Source organism: Aquila chrysaetos, chromosome 16, assembly GCF_900496995.4.
Source record: "Aquila chrysaetos chrysaetos chromosome 16, bAquChr1.4, whole genome shotgun sequence".
Lineage (NCBI taxonomy): Eukaryota > Metazoa > Chordata > Aves > Accipitriformes > Accipitridae > Aquila > Aquila chrysaetos.
Window position 1 is genome coordinate 21,995,009 of NC_044019.1, and position 17,244 is coordinate 22,012,252.

Below are 17,244 nucleotides of genomic sequence, written 5' to 3' on the forward strand. Positions count from 1 at the left end.
GTAGTCTCTTTAAAAAAGCAAATAATAAAAAATGAAACAGACACATTAGAAGAAAAAAACTAAAGGGTTTTAGTCATACATATGACAGATCAAGGATGCTTTCAAAACAGACTGCTAACCCAGGAAACAAAAATAAAACAGAAGAAAGGAAAGTAGATAAGATTTTCCCCTCACAGCTTAAAAAAAAAAAAAAAATCAGCCATTCATTCAAAAAGCAAGTAAATGATAAAAGCTAGAGTAATTTAAAGGATGGAAATAACACACTGTCAGATGAAAAAAAAAAAACCTGTATGAAAACACTTGCATTCTGCCATCACAGAAAGAGCAAGAAGATGCATGAGAGATTTGGGAAGAATCTGGAAATCTAAATCTTTATTATATTACAAGAAGAGAGCTAGGTGAAAAGTGGTACTGCAAGCTGGGGGGAGGGTGGAAGAGATGAAGGAGGAATGCAAAATGAAGTATCAGAAAGTTAAGTTACAATTCAGCTAATCACAGAGAACAGAATAGCTAAATCTGAGGAAAATATAAATCTTATAATGGTATAAGATGCAGAAAAAATGGAAAACATTTGCAGTGACAGTGAAAAGCACTGGGAACAAGTAGTAAGGCACTCATACCTTCATTCCAGGACATATCCTCAAGATAAATTTGTGCATGTAGTGGCCATTCTTTTGTCAGATTATCTTCTATAAAGAAAACATAACAGATGTTCAACCCTGATAACATATAGGTCCTTATTTCTTCCTGATAAATTAATAGTTGTATATACCTAGCAGTCAATCTGGTCCCTACTAGAGTCATACCTAGACCCGTTATCAGTTAAAAATGCAGTTCTCTAAACTTTTAGTTTCTGTATCTCTGCATAAGCTGGAAAATGTCCTACTGTAGCCAGAAGTAAATGGTGAACATGTATTACTTAAGACACTACTGCAACCAGGACTTTTATGCATCCCAAACAATTATGTGAAATTAGGGGCAAACTTTTGTTTTCCTAGAAATACCTTTTAAAAGTCTGGCTGTAACTCCAATTCCACAAGCTGAACTTGTCAACATCTGCTTACCTGTACTTTTCACAAAATCACGGAATGGTTGAGGTCAGGAGGGACCTCCCAAGATCACCTAATCGAACCCTCCTGCACAAGTAGGGTCAGCTAGAGCAGGTTGCCCAGGACTGTGTCCAGCCAGATTTTAACTGCCTCCACAGACGGAGATCCCCCAGTGTCTCTTAGGCAGCCCATTCTCCTTTAGAAAGAAGCAGCCAAATCAACCCCCCCAGTAAGCACCAAGGAACTGTCAGGGCTGTGTGTGAGAACACCACCAAGATTCCTGCAAAAAGATATTCCTAACAAAAGATGAATGAGAAACACCGTTAGGGGAAGACTAGTCCAAGTGTTCTTTTATGATAAAGAGGCTCAGCCCAGTCAGAAGATCGGTTCTGGCCTGCACCCGTGAAATCTGTTGCCGTTTGATCCCCTAGATTCTTCCAACATTGAGTACAGTATGAAATGAAACGCGTACAATACAGTTGAAATTATCAAATGCGAACTGTGCAATACAAATTGTTTTTTGCAATTTATCAGCACACTCATATTTGATGTACAAAGTTCACACCAAGTTCTTTAACTTGTAACTTTGTTGACAAAATCATACTGACAAGTGAAGCCATAAAAGGTAATATAAAAAAAAAGGGGGGGGACGACACACAACATAAACCCCTTACAATTTACTACACAAAACCTCCCAGCTGCTGCCTGACACCTGGAAGCTCCAACTCCCCAAATGCTGTAAAGAACCAGAAATGCCTGAAAGCTGAACTTTAGCATATACAGAGAAATGCCTTAGATTTGGCAAGACTCAGGAGCTTAGTGCTTATTTGGGGTTTAAATTGGGTTGTTATTGAGACAGTAGGTGATCCTTCTCTTGGATCAATGAGTTTTTAAGCAAGTTTTATAGTTTAATAACATCAGGCTTTCTAGAGCATTGCGATGTCTATGGCTTTCTATGAAAAGTAAGCTGGCAGTGCAAGAATTCATTCCAGAACTACTTATTGAGCACTTGCTGAAAAAGTCAGAGGCCCAGATTATTTTATGTTATTTTAATTCCCCATGAGATTGCCTTACCTAATCCCTAGATTGTAGGGTATTCTAAACAGTTCCCAGCTTCTATGTAACTGCTCTTTGCTCTGGACTCAAAAGTAGAAATAAGGGACTTTGCAGCTACCTCCTCCAATAACACCCTAGAAAAACTGCACATGTCCAACTTTTACCTGATCAGATAATGGAGTATTTCCTTCTTTATCACCAAACATCATCCTCTGATTGCAACCACCTTACTCTTCTAAAGTTATCATCAGTGAAGTAGTGACTCAGAACAGACGTACATCAATACTCTATTAGTTGATTTCACTCATCCACTATGTAAAGCAAGCTATTCCCCAAGTAAGATTCCTACCTTACAACAAAGTAGTGTAAGTTGTTGCAAAGAAGTTTAAGGCTACTATGAAAGTATAATGCTAGCAATAGCTTATCACAGCTTTCTCTATAGTTAATTATCTAAATTAACTTCAAAATCTAACCAACCTGTCGGGTTTTTTTTCCATTGTTTTCCTTTCATGGCTTTATTAGTTTTAAGAGTAGAGTATCATAGGTAAAAGTATTGATGTATTGTACCAGTAGGGAAATGAAAAATGAACCCCTTGCATTTTAACTATCCTTATGCATGGGGGGGGGAAAGAGTTAATACTTACACTTTGGGTTTTTAAATAGGAAATTTAAGGCCAGTTTAAAAAAAAAAAACCCACCACCAAATATTAGGTCCCCGTCTTTATTTTGCAACTAAATGACTGTTCCAATTTTAACTGAAATGTGCATTATATATCCTTGAGAATGAGCCTCATCTAAATTAGTTTTAATGAAGGAGATTAAAAGAAATCAGACACATTGAAAATAACGACAGAATCAGTACAGCCTCTTTGATGTTACCTTTGCTGACCACCTATTCTGTAATGAAAAGGTCAGAATGAAAAGAAAATTAACCCACTCACACCTAATACTTTACTGCTGTCAAAGAAGGGGAAAAAAAAAATCAGCAGGAGTATAATGATGAAAGAAAACTGGAAGATATACCTATCAATCAGTTGTTCTCACTGTTGTGCATGCTCTCAATTACATAAACAAGAGCTATGGGTAATGTTGTTATTCTGTATAACTAAAACATCTTTCTTAACACTGGATCAGAACATTAGTTAACTGCATGAAATGTCCAAAATAAAATAAAAGGTCAGATGGTCTTAACTCATGCCAAATTACTCTAATGTTACTTGGAGTTAGCCTGGTACAGCCTTCTAGCTACAAAATATGAGAACAGGAATGGTGAATGTCCTGAAAACACCCACAAAACCAGTCAGAGGCCTTTCCTCCAGCAGGCCTTGTCTGAAGTAAAGATTCCTCCTCCTCTTTTTTTGAGGAAAAAAACAAAACAAAACAAAAAAAACCCAAACCCCAAAACAAAAAGCTGAGATCAAAATGAAGTCTACCCACCTATCTTCAAGGTTCTTCTCTCCTGTGTGGTAAAAGAAAACAATACTATAACTGTGAGAACAGTATAAAAAAAGGCAAGCGCTTCCTATTTAACCTGTTGTGTTTTGGTTTTTGGTTTTTTTGGGTTTTGTTTTTTTTAATACTGGGAAGAAAAATTCACAAAGGAAAATGGTCTCTTAGGTTGTAGGAAGAACAGATTTTCCTAAGCTTCATTTATAGGTAGCAAAAAATTGAGTTAAAAAGAAACCAGGCTTTCCTATTTGGAATTCATGAAGCAGGATTTCACTCAGAACAAGTTTTATAGGATTGGAGGTGGAGGTCCGGGTCACGTCTTGCTGGTAGAAAATACAAGAAGGGCAGATGGACCATATGCCACCGTGAAAACAAACTAGTGAGATGCAAATTCACAAGGTTACCATACTTCTTGAAGTAGAATTACTCACGAATCATAGAATCATTTAGGTTGGAAAAGACCTTTAAGATTGAGTCCAACCGTTAAAGTAATGAAGAGGGAGTAATGAAGAAGGAATGAAGAGGAAGGTTGAGGAAAACTCTACCCTCTCTTCTATTCCAAACACAGTACAATATGAAGCCAGGGAACAGAATTTCAACCAAGCTTTTCTAATTCATTACTACAATTGTAATTTTGAAAATAAAATTAAAAAAATTTTAAAAAATCAACAGGCAAAATTAATCACTCGTACAATTCCCAGCCTGAACTGAGATCGTTATTCCTAGACTGATGGTCGAGTCTGAAAGTGTCTTACTGGTTATCCTAAAAGATGTAAATTTTCAATTAGTACTCGACTTGAGTAAGTCTCCAAACTTAGCACATAATCCAGTAACTGCTCTTGTCCGTTTCATATGCTGCATTTATTTGCTTATCTGATTCAAGCAGGAGAAACTTATTTTCCAGAGTTGAATAGAACTTTTTTATTTTCTAGTTCTATTAAATACACTACCCAATCTAACATACCTTAAGACAGCAGAAACAGACTTAGCCACTTATTTAAAAACAGAGGCACAGCCCAGTATGAGTTTGGGGAGCTTACAAGCACAACTACAAACTTAACATTTTTCACAGAGTGTGTTACTGACTCATATTTTGTGTGTTCTTATTTGGTCTACATCATTATTATTACAACCATGGGTCCCTCGTTAGTGGTTCTCTGAAGTAAACTGGTGTCTGATTTTCACTCCCTTGCCAGAGAAGGTTATATAAGACTGGTATTGTTACCAGTACTGAGTTACGTGGTAGGCTTACTTACGGGTGATGTCTGCTCAAGCTGTAGAACTCTGTGTACTGAGTTGTACTTTCTGAAACGCGTTCCTGAACATACAGGGAAAATTGTGAAGACCTGATCAACTACCATAACTCGAAAAACACATTTTAATTCACAAGAAGTACAGCCTGCCTGGCTTTGCCATCTATTGGATTTGTCTGACAACAAGAGGTGAAAGGATTCTGCAGCTCCATTGTCTCAACTGCAGGATCTAAGAAAACACTGGCAGGCTCATCAGAGAGGTTTATGAGCCTGCAATTCAAAGAGATTAAAAGGAAAAATCTACTGAGATTCTTTCAGGCTACAGAACAACATTAAATAACTATTAGCAGCTTGGTTCAGTAAAGCTTTACTAGAGCCCTTGCTGGGTCATTCAGAAATTGTAAAAGAGGAAAGGTATTTAAGTTTCACTTGAGGATACAATAAATATTTCGTGGGCTATTTAAGGCTGAGTTTTAGGGAAGGGGTTGCAAGCAGTAAATGGAAATTTAACCCTTTTAACAGTTTATGATAATAGTAAAAATAGTCATAACACTTAAAAGATTTTTCTAGTTCTTTATCAGTCATATATTCTTAGGATTGATTTTTTTTTTTTTAAACCAAACACATAATTTAAAAAGTTCAAGATATGTATTGTCAACCAAATACTGTTCGTAGTATCTACTCAGTATCAAAATCATCACAGGACTCAAAACCTGGATGTTTTCACAAGTTAATTTTTTCTAATAGGCTGTTTAGTTTTTAAACAGTTACTTAAGTTTGAGTCTCTTGCATTAATTCAAAATAACCATGCTTACTTTAATCTGAAATTATAAAAAAGTCATGTATTAAGAATTTTCATGACAAAAAGCTATGTTAAAAAAATACAAAAAAATACTGCTTCACTTGTAGCCAGTGCAGATTAGTATTAACTCCAAAGCACTATGATAAAAGGCTTGTGTTCCAGCACTAGCTGAGGGTCTGTGGCCATAAAATCCATGGCTAGAGAAGGAATATACACTTCTGTCACTTAAAAGAGTACAACCTGGCACACTGAAAAGCCTAAAGTAACGGCCATGTTAAAAGCTTTATTTTGGTCTAGAAGTATTTTTTTTAAGAAGGAATTTTCTTAACAAGGAACAACTAAAATACACTGCATTAATTTTTTTCCTTTCTTATAATAAGGTAGTCAATGAGTTCAATTGCCATTTCTGCTAGCTCTTAAAAGCATTTTCGTAGGCTTTTGTCTTGCTTCTCCTGCTTATTCTTGTAGTGGATTTGTAAGGTTATTCTTCTGGCATCCTATTTACCAAATTATGTAAGGTATCTTGATGTCTAATACAGTATCATCACTTTATTGCTGGAGCAGAAGGGAATGGGAAAGTGACCATTTCCAAAACAGTCTTTTCAGTTTACTGTACTAGGAGAGGACTGGGAAAGGAGCAGTGGGAAAAGGAGCTGCCTTCTATTTAGCTTCATTTTTCATTTTCCTAATTTATGACCACACCTGTATAAGACTCCCTTTCTAAACCTGCAGTAGAAACTTAACTGAGGACCTATAATTCCTTATGTTTAAGAAACGAAGCAAGAACAAAACACAAATGATTCTGGAATATGTATTAATGTATGACAATTGAATCTGCAATATTTTTCTAAAAATGTAATTTAAAAACTGAAAATCAAAAGGAGGTATGTGCCAAGATGTGAAAACACCTACTGGTGATTACATCCCCCACCCTATAAAGACTTGGGCTTTATGGACACCTGTGTCCATCATCACATAAAAACATATTATCCTGGATAGAACCTCACGGGAGCCATACGTGGAAAAAACCTTAGATTCTTAAATTTCTCCACCCTCTGCCCTAAAAACATATTCAAAGCAATTGGTTTTAGCATCAATCCCATTACTAGCTTTGAATTATTTGCTATGTTTAGTGTCAGGAATTAATCAAAGTCACCAGTTTATTGATTTAATTTTAACTGTGACCTTTCTGTTAATCATTCAATCATTAATAATTAAAATTTAAAATGAATTAGTAAAATTAATTATCTTAATTACATGATTGTTTAAATACAAAGGAACTGTGTATCTAAGTCAACAAAAATCCATAAAAGTTGCAGGGCTGCTACTCAAAGGGATCTTTGACAGGATATAGAAATGGGCTGACAGAGACATCAAAGGGTTCAACAAAGATTAAGTCCTGCTTTTGGGATGGAATACACCAGTACAGGCTGGGAGACAGCTGGCTGGAAAGCAGTTTTCCAGAAAAGGATGTGAAGGTCCTCGAGGACAACAGGTTCAACACGAGCCAGCAGGGCGCTCTTGTGGCAAAGGCCAACCCCATACTGGGCTGTCTTAGCAAGGATGTAGCCAGCAGGTCAAGGAAGGGATTTTTTTTCCTCTCTACTCAGCACTTAACGAGATTGCATCTGAAGTCCTGTGTCCAGTTTTGGTCTCCCCAGTACAAAGCCCTGACATACAGGAGCAAGTCCAGTGGACTGCCAGCATGGTCAGGGCTTGGGACATATCATACAAGGAGAGGCCAAAAGCATGCAGGCATCTCACTGTCTACAGCTACCTAATAGGAGGGTGTAGAGAAGACTTCTCAGAGGTGTGCAGTGGAAGGATGAAAAGTGAAAGGCAAAAGTTGCCAAAAGAGTCCTTATATCCGACTTGATAGAAGGAAAACATGTTTTGGTTGGTTTGGGTTTTTGGTTTATTTGGTTTTGAGGGTGTTCAAACACAGGAACAGGCTGCCCAGAGCAGCTCTGGCATCTCCATGCTTGGAGATATTAAAAACTAGGCTGGAGAAAGTCTGAGTAACTGACCTACGTGGACTTGCTTTGAGCAGGAGATTGATCTAGATGACCTGTGAAGGTCCCTTCTAACCTATATGATTCTCTGATTCTGTGAAAAGTTTTTTATTCTTTCCAACTGTGACACAGAAGCATGAACTTCCAGGGTTCTTCTAATATGAAAACCATAAAACAGTTTTTTTCCAAGCTAAACTCACTGAAAAACTTTTGGTAATTGTTACTGTCATACTTGATTTTAACTGCATATTCATCTTTTCTGAATGGGATACTGAACAAAGAATGGAAAAATGTCCAAGAAGAAAATCTGTTGAGGAAAAAAAAGTCCATTCTTAACAGGTAAATTGTTATGCAGCTTTCTTCCATCCCCCAAATTTTTCACAGGAATTGGAAGCAAAAGATTCACAATTATAAAAGGGTATTCTTATATGTCATTAAAGATATGACAAAACAATGAATTGGAAAAATTTTCACAAAACATAGAAAAAGGCAGTTCTTGTAAGATTCCCAGACCAGAATGGCTCGGGTAAGTATTTGAGCAAAACCTTTAACGGTTTGAGGTTTGTCCTTTCCTCTTTAATACTATGGCCTGAAGGCACAAAAAAATTAGTAGGAGATCATTGTGATACCTTCAAAGCAAAGCAGTATTAAGATATGAAAGCACATTCACTTGTTATTCTCAACAATCCAAACAAAAAGAAAATTAAAACCACAGAGCCCCACGGACTTTCAGCTTCTTAGAACTTGTCTGGCCACTGAATTTCTGAGCCAAGTAATTAAGATTTAGTTAGTATAACACTAGAAGGTACATACAAATACACAATCTGTGAAATGGGAAAAAGACTACAGTGCAGAGGACTGACTTCCTGCTGACTGGCAGCCACACACACATGCACACTGGCATCCTTCAGATTCTGCTTCCTAGGCTTTGCAGTCTTACTAACCTGCTGTATTATCTCTCTCATTGCTATTCCCCTTAGCTGCTGTCTCAATTCTTTTGTTTCTGTGAGCTTTTACAGCACTGTCTACGAATTTGTCTAGAATCATGACTTCAGAAGCAGCTTGACAGGCATTCAAAGAACTAGAATTTATTTCACCATCATTTTGCTGCCAGGGAACATGCTGCAAAGAATGCAGCAACACTGCACACGTATGTTACATGTAGCTTAGTTTGAAACAATGGGTCCTCTGTGAATGGCACCCTCTATATCAAAATATATTTATCCCATTACCATACCATTACCAAATGCCTGTGTGAATAAATGTACAATTTGTTTTCTTTATTTACTACGTCTTTTTTACAGAATCTTGAGATGGCTTTTTGAAGGACTCATCTGGATGCAAAAGAATCTCAGGAAATACAGATAACCTTTAAAATACTGTAGAGTAAGTTTTGTCAAAACTAATTTATAGCGATGTCCTTAAATTCCATGGGAAAACAAAGTAACTTATTAAATCTTGATGTAGTTCTCAACTTCAGTGGATTAACCTGACCCAAGCAAAATGGAACTTCATAACCTATTTAAGCTTTAGGTAAAACTCACTAGATACACAAGAGACTTCTAACTTAATCTCTAATATTTCTTTTTTCCTGTACATACACAATTTGTGACAATGGAAGACACAGCCAACACTACAATGCTAAGACTACAACAGGATGAGAGCACTGGGTAGCAGAAATTCCTGTTCTGGCATCACGTTCAGGCATTTAAAAAATAAGTTTGAGATGAAAAATTTATTTAAGTTTGATCTTAATACTGTTTACATAACAAATTAGCACAAGATCAATTTTTTCTTCATTCTTTTAAAATATTTATTCAACAATGCTGTTTTCACCCCTCTACCCTCTTTCCCAAAACCCACGCAAAGTCTGAAATACAAGATTATTTAACTAGAGAATTCATACTGGGTATATACAATTATATATCACTCTTTTTATCCTGCAGTGATGCATATCTGCCAGAATGACTAAGCCTTTGTCTCTCAAAGTTCTGGTATCTGCAGCGGCAGGGGAGTTAAAAATCAGCACAAGAGAGAAAGGTCTGATGGTGTGCCAATGTACAATGGAAGAGAATTCAATAACAAGCTGCAGAGACAGTGGGCTTTTATCAGACACATTCAAAAGTGGTGGTGGCTACACGTCAATGCTGGACCAGAGTGTGTTACTGCAGAGTGCGACTGAGTGTTTTCCCCACAGGCAATACACTATTATTGACTCCCCCCATTAACATGTAGGGTGGATATACATTTATTGAAGGTTCTAATGGAAGGCTGAGGGACTCCTATCCTGAGGCCAGAGCAGAAAGACAGCCTATCACTTCATGTAATGGTAGCCCATGTGTGACAGACCTGACCTACATTTCCCCCCTTTCTTTCTCACAACAGCCTGTCACTGTTTTAAGAAGCTATTTTCTGAGAGGTATAAAAAGAAATGCATGCTAGAGCTGCCTAGTTAATGTGTTATATCGGAATATTATTTATAAACCTGCTTTAAAAAGACTAGTTTAGACTACAGCTGAATTATGAAAGCTACCATAACACACACACAAGCAAAAAGAATGTGTCTTAATGATTCTGAAGTGCTTATAAGCCCATACACATTGAACACTAGGTATAAATGGATTAATACCTATATCTAAGATACTGCAACAAAATGTAGTATAAGACTTGAAATTAAGAATGCTTAATGAAGCTGCCTTAAGAAAAAAAGGGCTAAGGTCTATAATTAGTATAACTTTCATATTCATTCAAATTATTAGGAATAATGCCACCTAATGTTTTGTTGGAAGTAATTCAATGTTTTCACTAGCTAATGTATGTGTAGCAAAAGCTATAAATAATGGAACCACATTTGAAAGTAGGACAAGACTGAAAGAAACATTTGGTTCAGCAATAAACAGCATTTTAAAATACCATCTAACTACCACTCCCAGACCCTGCTTATTTAAAGAGCTGCTGCCACTACAGCACTCCTTGGCAGGAACCTACCACGCTGCTGCAGGTCATACTCTTTTTTTGTCTCTTCGTTCCCTAGAATTTTCCACGCTTGATCAATTTCGATGAACCTCTGCACGCGCTCCTCCACTTCTCCTGCTGGCACATCTGCCTTCTGTTTGTCTGGATGATACTGCCAATCAAGGAAAAAAAAAAAAAAAGATAAAAAAAGTTGAGGGGAGTAGAAGTGAGGAGGGTGGAAGAGGAGCAATCAATAATGCATTTGATATTCAGTTAAAAGGACAGAGAAAAGGAGAAGGTCTGAGCTAAGGTGCCAAAGGAAGGGAGACAACGATGCTGGGCACAAGAGAAAACTGCCAATTTAATTAGACCACTGAAATGGCAACAAAACCACCAGTGGCACAAATGTCACCATGCGCACTGACGGCATTTTCTGGATAATTTGCTGATGGAATCATTGGTCTTATGGACAATTTACCTAGAGAGAATGACTACCACAAACAGAAATAGGTACATGCAGAGGACCACAACACAGGAACAAGAAGAGGTGCTGTAGGTGCTAGCAGCTCTCATAATATTACACATAGCCGATTTAAACAATACCACCAATGTTTATTTAAGGCTATTACAGATAAATTGAATGCTGTATGACATGTACCTATCTTTTTTTAAAAATGGTAAATAGAATATACATGATCAAATATAATTTATAATACATGTAATTCTACTTTTGAAAATACGCCTCAACATCTTTAATTTCTTCCAGTTCAGTGAATCAATAGCCCTTCCAAATATGTAAAGTCATGGGTCACTGGCTACAAAATGGTGTCATTTTAGTTAAGAAATGGTTATTCGAGGACATGGCTGCTAGAAATCCCACGTTAAAAAGGCAATAATAATTAAAATGGTAACACGTTTTCTTTACCATTTGTACTACAGGTTCTGAACAGAGCATTCCAACTTCTTTTTGGTGCAAATGTCTACTGAAAAGGAACTCTCAAAGCTCCATCTTCCTGTAGCTTTAATTCATCTCCAGTAATATCTCTTTTTGATATTTTAAATTGCTCAGTGTAAGTGATGGACCAACAGGACAGTTGCAATATCATCAGACCTATCAGCTGTTAACTGTGTTATAAATCAAGATATCCCTTATTCTGGAGCATTAACTTCTGCCCTTTATACTAACATCAGTTGGGGCACTGAAATGTACAGCAGATTTTAAGACTTAGAACACCTGTTCTACAAGTATTTGAGCAGATTTCTGATTAACTGAATCCCTTTGTTTTAGTTTATAATTAATTTTGGAATGGAATGAAAAGAATAATAATATCACGTGTGCTTTATAAAATCCAAAATTTAAAAGGACCACTTCTACTGGAGTCTGTTTGCTCCCTGATGTATGTATCTGTCGTTGGCGCTGATGGGTATTACCTGGATAAATCCCCTGTATGACAAGAGAATGTACTTAAGAGGAAAATACTAAGCTTTGACCTTAAGTTTTTTCACAAGTATTTTTCCATATACAGAGGAATGTACCTGCAGCCCCAAGTATGAAGTCTGTACACAAATGTTCCATCGTATGAGTAAGCACATGAAGTCACCTCTGCATTCAGACTGAGGACTAGCTTGCAACTTGCTGAAGTTATGGCTGAAGCGCAGTTGCGACCCGTAAAAGTTTATCTCTTAGCGATCCCTTCATCTCCACAACTGAAGATGACAAAATTCTAAGGTGCAAACAAATAAAAAATTTTTGGTTGTTGCATTTAGTCATTGTATTCTAAATAGCTAATTAGATAATGAGTAATTATACCTTTATTTGGTAGGCACTAAATTCGGTGTTCTGTCAGCATGCGTCATGTTGTACTGTAAAAGCTATTTAAATGTATTATTTGTTTTCAAGTCCATTTTTCTGAAACCTTAGCTTTTCCAGCTGTATTTTAATTTTAATAGCTTTTTTAACATTGGTGGTTGATTGTATACCACATTTGTGAAAGGTCATTTTAAGAAAAATCAATGCTTAATAAGCATACAAGGCAAAATAGTCAGATCACATTAAAGACTTATATGGTTTCCTTTTAGCAATGTTATTTATTTTAACAATTATGTTGAGGTATGCATCCAGCAGTTACTCCTCAAAGCAATATTTTATCTGAAGAATGATACTTCATTATTTTAAAATATTTCAGATGCTATATTTAAAATTTGGACCCACCCTAAATATTGTAGGGTTAATTACAATACCTAAAAAGAGAGTTATATGACTGCTGTGTATTTCACTCAACTTGGATGATACTGTAAGCCTATCCAAGGAATATTATAACAGACTTCGTATCACTGAAACTTAACTAGATTTGAATAGCACTGCCGGAAAACTGTTGCTCATATTGTTATCTGTTTGGATTGGCCACAAGACTACACCTTCTCAGATCAGTTTCTGACAGATACATGAAAACATTACTGACCAATTGCCCAAAACACCACTAAGAACACAGGCTCCTCTCCTGCCAAGAATGCTGAGAAAACACCCCCACAAAATTGGTCACACTTTTCCTTGACTACACCAAAACTTTGCCAAACTGAAAAATAATTTTGGACTATACTAGAAGTAGTCAGTGAAAAACAGTAAGCCACAAACATCACAAAAGTACTTTGGAAAAATAATAATCAATGCAGAAAAGGCTATTCTGTTCATTTCTTAAATAATGCAGAAAATGCATTATTCTTCAGATTTATCATTTAGCTTTTAACCTCTTTCCTATAGATTTGGAAAATTTAATATTTGTAAGCATATGCAATTTTTATATTCAAAAGACTACAATTTCATGTAGCTAACAACAACTACATTGTAGAGGATCTTTTAATTTAAAAAAAAAAACCAAAACCCAAACAAACTCTTTCCATTTTGGTTTCCATGCTTTCTGAAACTATTTGCTCCTTCCTCTGTTGGGCTTGTTCCTCTATTCCGATGCCTGTAGTAGTCTATGTCTACACGAAGAAAAATCCTCAAACTTCTGCTCTTTTACTCTAATCCTCTTTTTTTTTTTTCCCCCCAGTGACCCCATCTCATCTGATTTCATTATGTACCTGTTCTCATTGACTCCCTTTTCCTACTCTCCAGCTTGCTGATCAAAATCCAAGAATGCTTGTCTGTAGCAAAAATCCACTGTTGATTCAACTGCCCATACCCTTTTCCATCTCTGAGATGGCAAATGAGGTGTCCTCTCTCCAGCTGATTTAGACCCTGTTCAGCCAGCTCAGATACCAACCACAGAGGACGCCTTCCCAAAGTTTCAACCAACCTACTAATAGCTGAAGTTTAGAAAGAGTACTCTAATGTCCTCCATCAATACTTCAGACATTAATCAACCACACTCTTTTTTGGTATCTTCCCTTATTCTTGGTTACCATATTCTTGCTTCTGGTTCTCCTCCCTCTCCAGCATACCCTTCAGACGAGCTGCCTCAACAGAGCCAGGGGTTTGGTTTTGTTCTCAGGGAGGTGAAATATGAGGTATGTTTCTGATCTCCTCCTCTTTTCCCATTCAGCCTTATTTCGGGGTTAATCTCAGCTGAAACCGTGTACAAGCTCCGTAATGAAAACAGACAAGCCTGTTTTCTACTCGACCTATCTCCTTCTACTCAAGCTGAACTATTGTTCCTCTCTCCCTCTATGCATCCAGTTATAAGTTCTTAAAATGTTAGAGCCCCCAATATCTCCTGCAATATCACTTCTCAAAATCTGTGCATGTCATTCATACCTGCCACCTGAGCACTATTTTCAGCTATATTACCGCACTTAGGATATATTTAAATCTTTCTGGCTGCATACATGTAACATTTTTAAGAAGCAATACTGCCATAAAACCAGCTTTTTCGCTGAGCACTCATCTTGATTTTTGAACATAGTAATAATTTTTACTAACATGTTACTACTAAATAGGACTTTATAAAAACAATAAAGGATATTTTCCTGACTCTGACAGAAGGAGGGGAAAAGGAAGAAGGTTAGACATGTATGCCCAATCTAGTTTTCCTTTTTTATACCTCTACTAGAAGTAATTTGCTAACTTTCTATTAGTAAAGACTGTCTGGAACTTATACCACTTTACAGCATATGATGCTTTGTGGTTACTGTGAATGTTAAAAAATAAACTGATTGATAATGGAAATATATTAGTTCATCTGTTAACTATAAAAAATACCTCGCACGCGAGCGATACTGCTCGCTCCCTGACGTTTATCTTAAACATCACATTGTCATAGTATTTCTTGAGGACTCTGGCTCTTGGTGTAAGCATTAATTTAAATTTTTTTTAAGGGTTTTTGTTTGTTTTAGTTTTTACAATCACTAAGAAAAATCTGAAAAAGCACGAACCTTGAAGTCTAAAGCTCAAATGAAAAAAACCACACTTTAAAACATTACCTGTTGGAGACTTGGTGAAATTTTTAGTGCTGCAGGGAAACAAAAGCAGGCTAATACAAACTTAACCTCATGCCCCTTTAAATTACACCATCATTACTATACCTTTCTGAAACAATTGTATTGAACGGTCTTATTTTTAATATACATCAGAGTCTACTTTTCATCAGTTTGGGTACAGTGGGGAACAGCATATCACTGGGCAAACACACTCTGAAACACAGATACAGGTTCCATTCACAGTTATATAAGTATCCAAAAAACCAGAAATTTTTCATGGAACACCTTAGTTTAGGTAAATTAATTGTATTTTGTTATGCTAATCTATTACCTTTAATATCTACTACAGAATAAAGAACAAGCAAGTGAGCAAACTTTTTCTGTCTCAGAAAAAAGGTGTTAATGTTATTGCATTCACCAAATTATTAAAAGCGTAGTGTCTCCAAAAATTACTTGAGTTCCATCATATATTTTATTTATACAGTGATATTTTTATTTATACAGCGTACCACACATACGGTTTTCACCCACAGGGTTTGTAGAAGAATTTGGAACACACTACAGCACATTCAATTGCTACATTATTTATTTCTGCCTACTTCATACTCCATGAAGTTTGGTCTCTTCTGCACTTTAAGAATTGCAAAATTAATCCCCGGACTTCTAATCTCTGGAAGTTAATAAAGACCATTTCATCAATAACTGTAATGGTATTACAACTCAATAACCATACCAACAGACCTTAAGAACTCTCATACCACAAGATGAGAAACTACGATAGCTGGTTGAGTGTTGGTCGAGCAAATCAACACAGGGATCACACACTAAGGTCCCTATCCTCCTAACACTTGTACGAGTTGCTTAACTTTATGCAATAAATGTGATAGGGTTGACTGATTTTAATCAAATCCAAATTAGCAAGCTGAAAACCTCTAGTTAAATCAATTTATGTACGTTTCTTATCAGTGCTCATGAATTTCTTTTGAAAAAGACATTTACAGCACCCAGTGAGAATCAACTTAATACAACTCATTGGGAGGGGCGGGATGAAGCATAGAGGCACAGGTTTTACACTAGATTTGTAATCTCTTGCTAAACTGTGGAATACACGGTAACTAAACCACTTAATATAGGCAGATTTACTCATAACTGCTTTTCCACATGACAAATTGAAAAGCCTGATTATTTAGAAAAGGTTAAAAAAGTACTATTCCTTCTCATTTATTACTTAATACATTACAATGGTTATTTTGCCTTGCGTCTAAGGGGTATTCACTTTAAAAACCAAAGATGTACCACATCCCCGATTCCATACATCAAAACAGGAGGCTTTATTTTCTATGAAAACTACTACTTCTTCCAAATTTGTATTTAAGTTATGAAAAAGTGCTTTCATTTACTACTATGTATTTCACAGATAAGTGTAAGGAATTTCTCCCCCCTAAAATTACACAGCTTTTAAGTAAGCCTATTTAAAAGGTAAACTTTCTATTTTTTTCTTACTGAGGGAAATGAAGTAGATCAGCTCTAAATTTTTTCCAGGGTTGAAACAAGGAGTACTCTCCACTTTCTATGGCTTTGTCTTTCCTACTTTCCAATATTTCATGCAAAGCCGTCAAACATTTGCAGAAACCTTCAGCAGCAAATAAAAAATCATATAAAAATGATGAACCAGATGTGGCTGTGATAAATCTTGACCTTCTCTCCCGAGACAATTTCGGAAAAATATTTTCGGACTTTTAAATTTTTATTATACCCCTTTTAGATTTTTTTTTTTCGTAAGGGAAACCATTATTAAGGTTCTAAAATTCAAAAGTAAAGACAGACATAGAACAATGATGAAACCATTAGAGCTGAAAAATTAAAAAAGTTAGACTACTCTGGACTTACTGTCATGAGTCATAAAGTAACCACTAAGCAGTCAGTACTACCAACAGTTACAGCATAGTACATTTCTAAACTATCAGATTTATTAAAGATTTTTAACTCTGAAATTATCTACAGTCTCATGAAATCACCTTGCTAAATTAAATTGACAAGTTTAGACAAGTCTTGAATTCCTGCTTTATTTCAATAGGGGATGTGCGCCTATATTTGAATAAGGGATATATTTAAAGCTAGAGATATGCCCTAAATTTTTGAGTAAATCAGGTAGTAAGATTTTAACAGGGAATTACTTACATGCATTCAAGTACTCGTGCTTTTGTAGGAACTACATCTAATGACTAAATCTAAGAGTAAGTAAGAGT

At 36.2% G+C, this 17,244-nt stretch overlaps 2 protein-coding genes across 6 annotated transcripts in view; one reads left to right on the forward strand and one right to left on the reverse strand.

The window, feature by feature from the left end:
* The window catches only part of IMMP1L (inner mitochondrial membrane peptidase subunit 1), a 51,829-nt gene extending 39,175 nt beyond the window's left edge, over positions 1-12,654 (forward strand). The window contains exons 6-7 of the transcript XR_005934165.1: positions 8,926-9,007; positions 11,343-12,654. The gene's annotated coding sequence lies outside the window, so the exon portion shown is untranslated. The remainder of the gene's footprint in view (positions 1-8,925; positions 9,008-11,342) is intronic.
* DNAJC24 (DnaJ heat shock protein family (Hsp40) member C24) overlaps positions 1-17,244 on the reverse strand; it is a 42,610-nt gene that overhangs the window by 5,380 nt on the left and 19,986 nt on the right. For 4 of the 5 annotated variants that reach the window (XR_003926999.1, XR_003926998.1, XM_030039856.1 and 1 more), the window contains exons 3-4: positions 10,610-10,748; positions 621-689 (exon numbers count right to left, since the gene is read on the reverse strand). Coding sequence is in view for 3 of the 5 variants with exons in the window: in XM_030039856.1 (XP_029895716.1) it covers positions 621-689; positions 10,610-10,748 (208 nt within the window). In the remaining 2 variants the exon portion in view is untranslated. Of the gene's footprint in view, positions 1-620; positions 690-10,609; positions 10,749-12,112; positions 12,186-17,244 lie in introns of those variants that run through there. The other variant, XM_030039859.2, reaches the window with a different exon arrangement.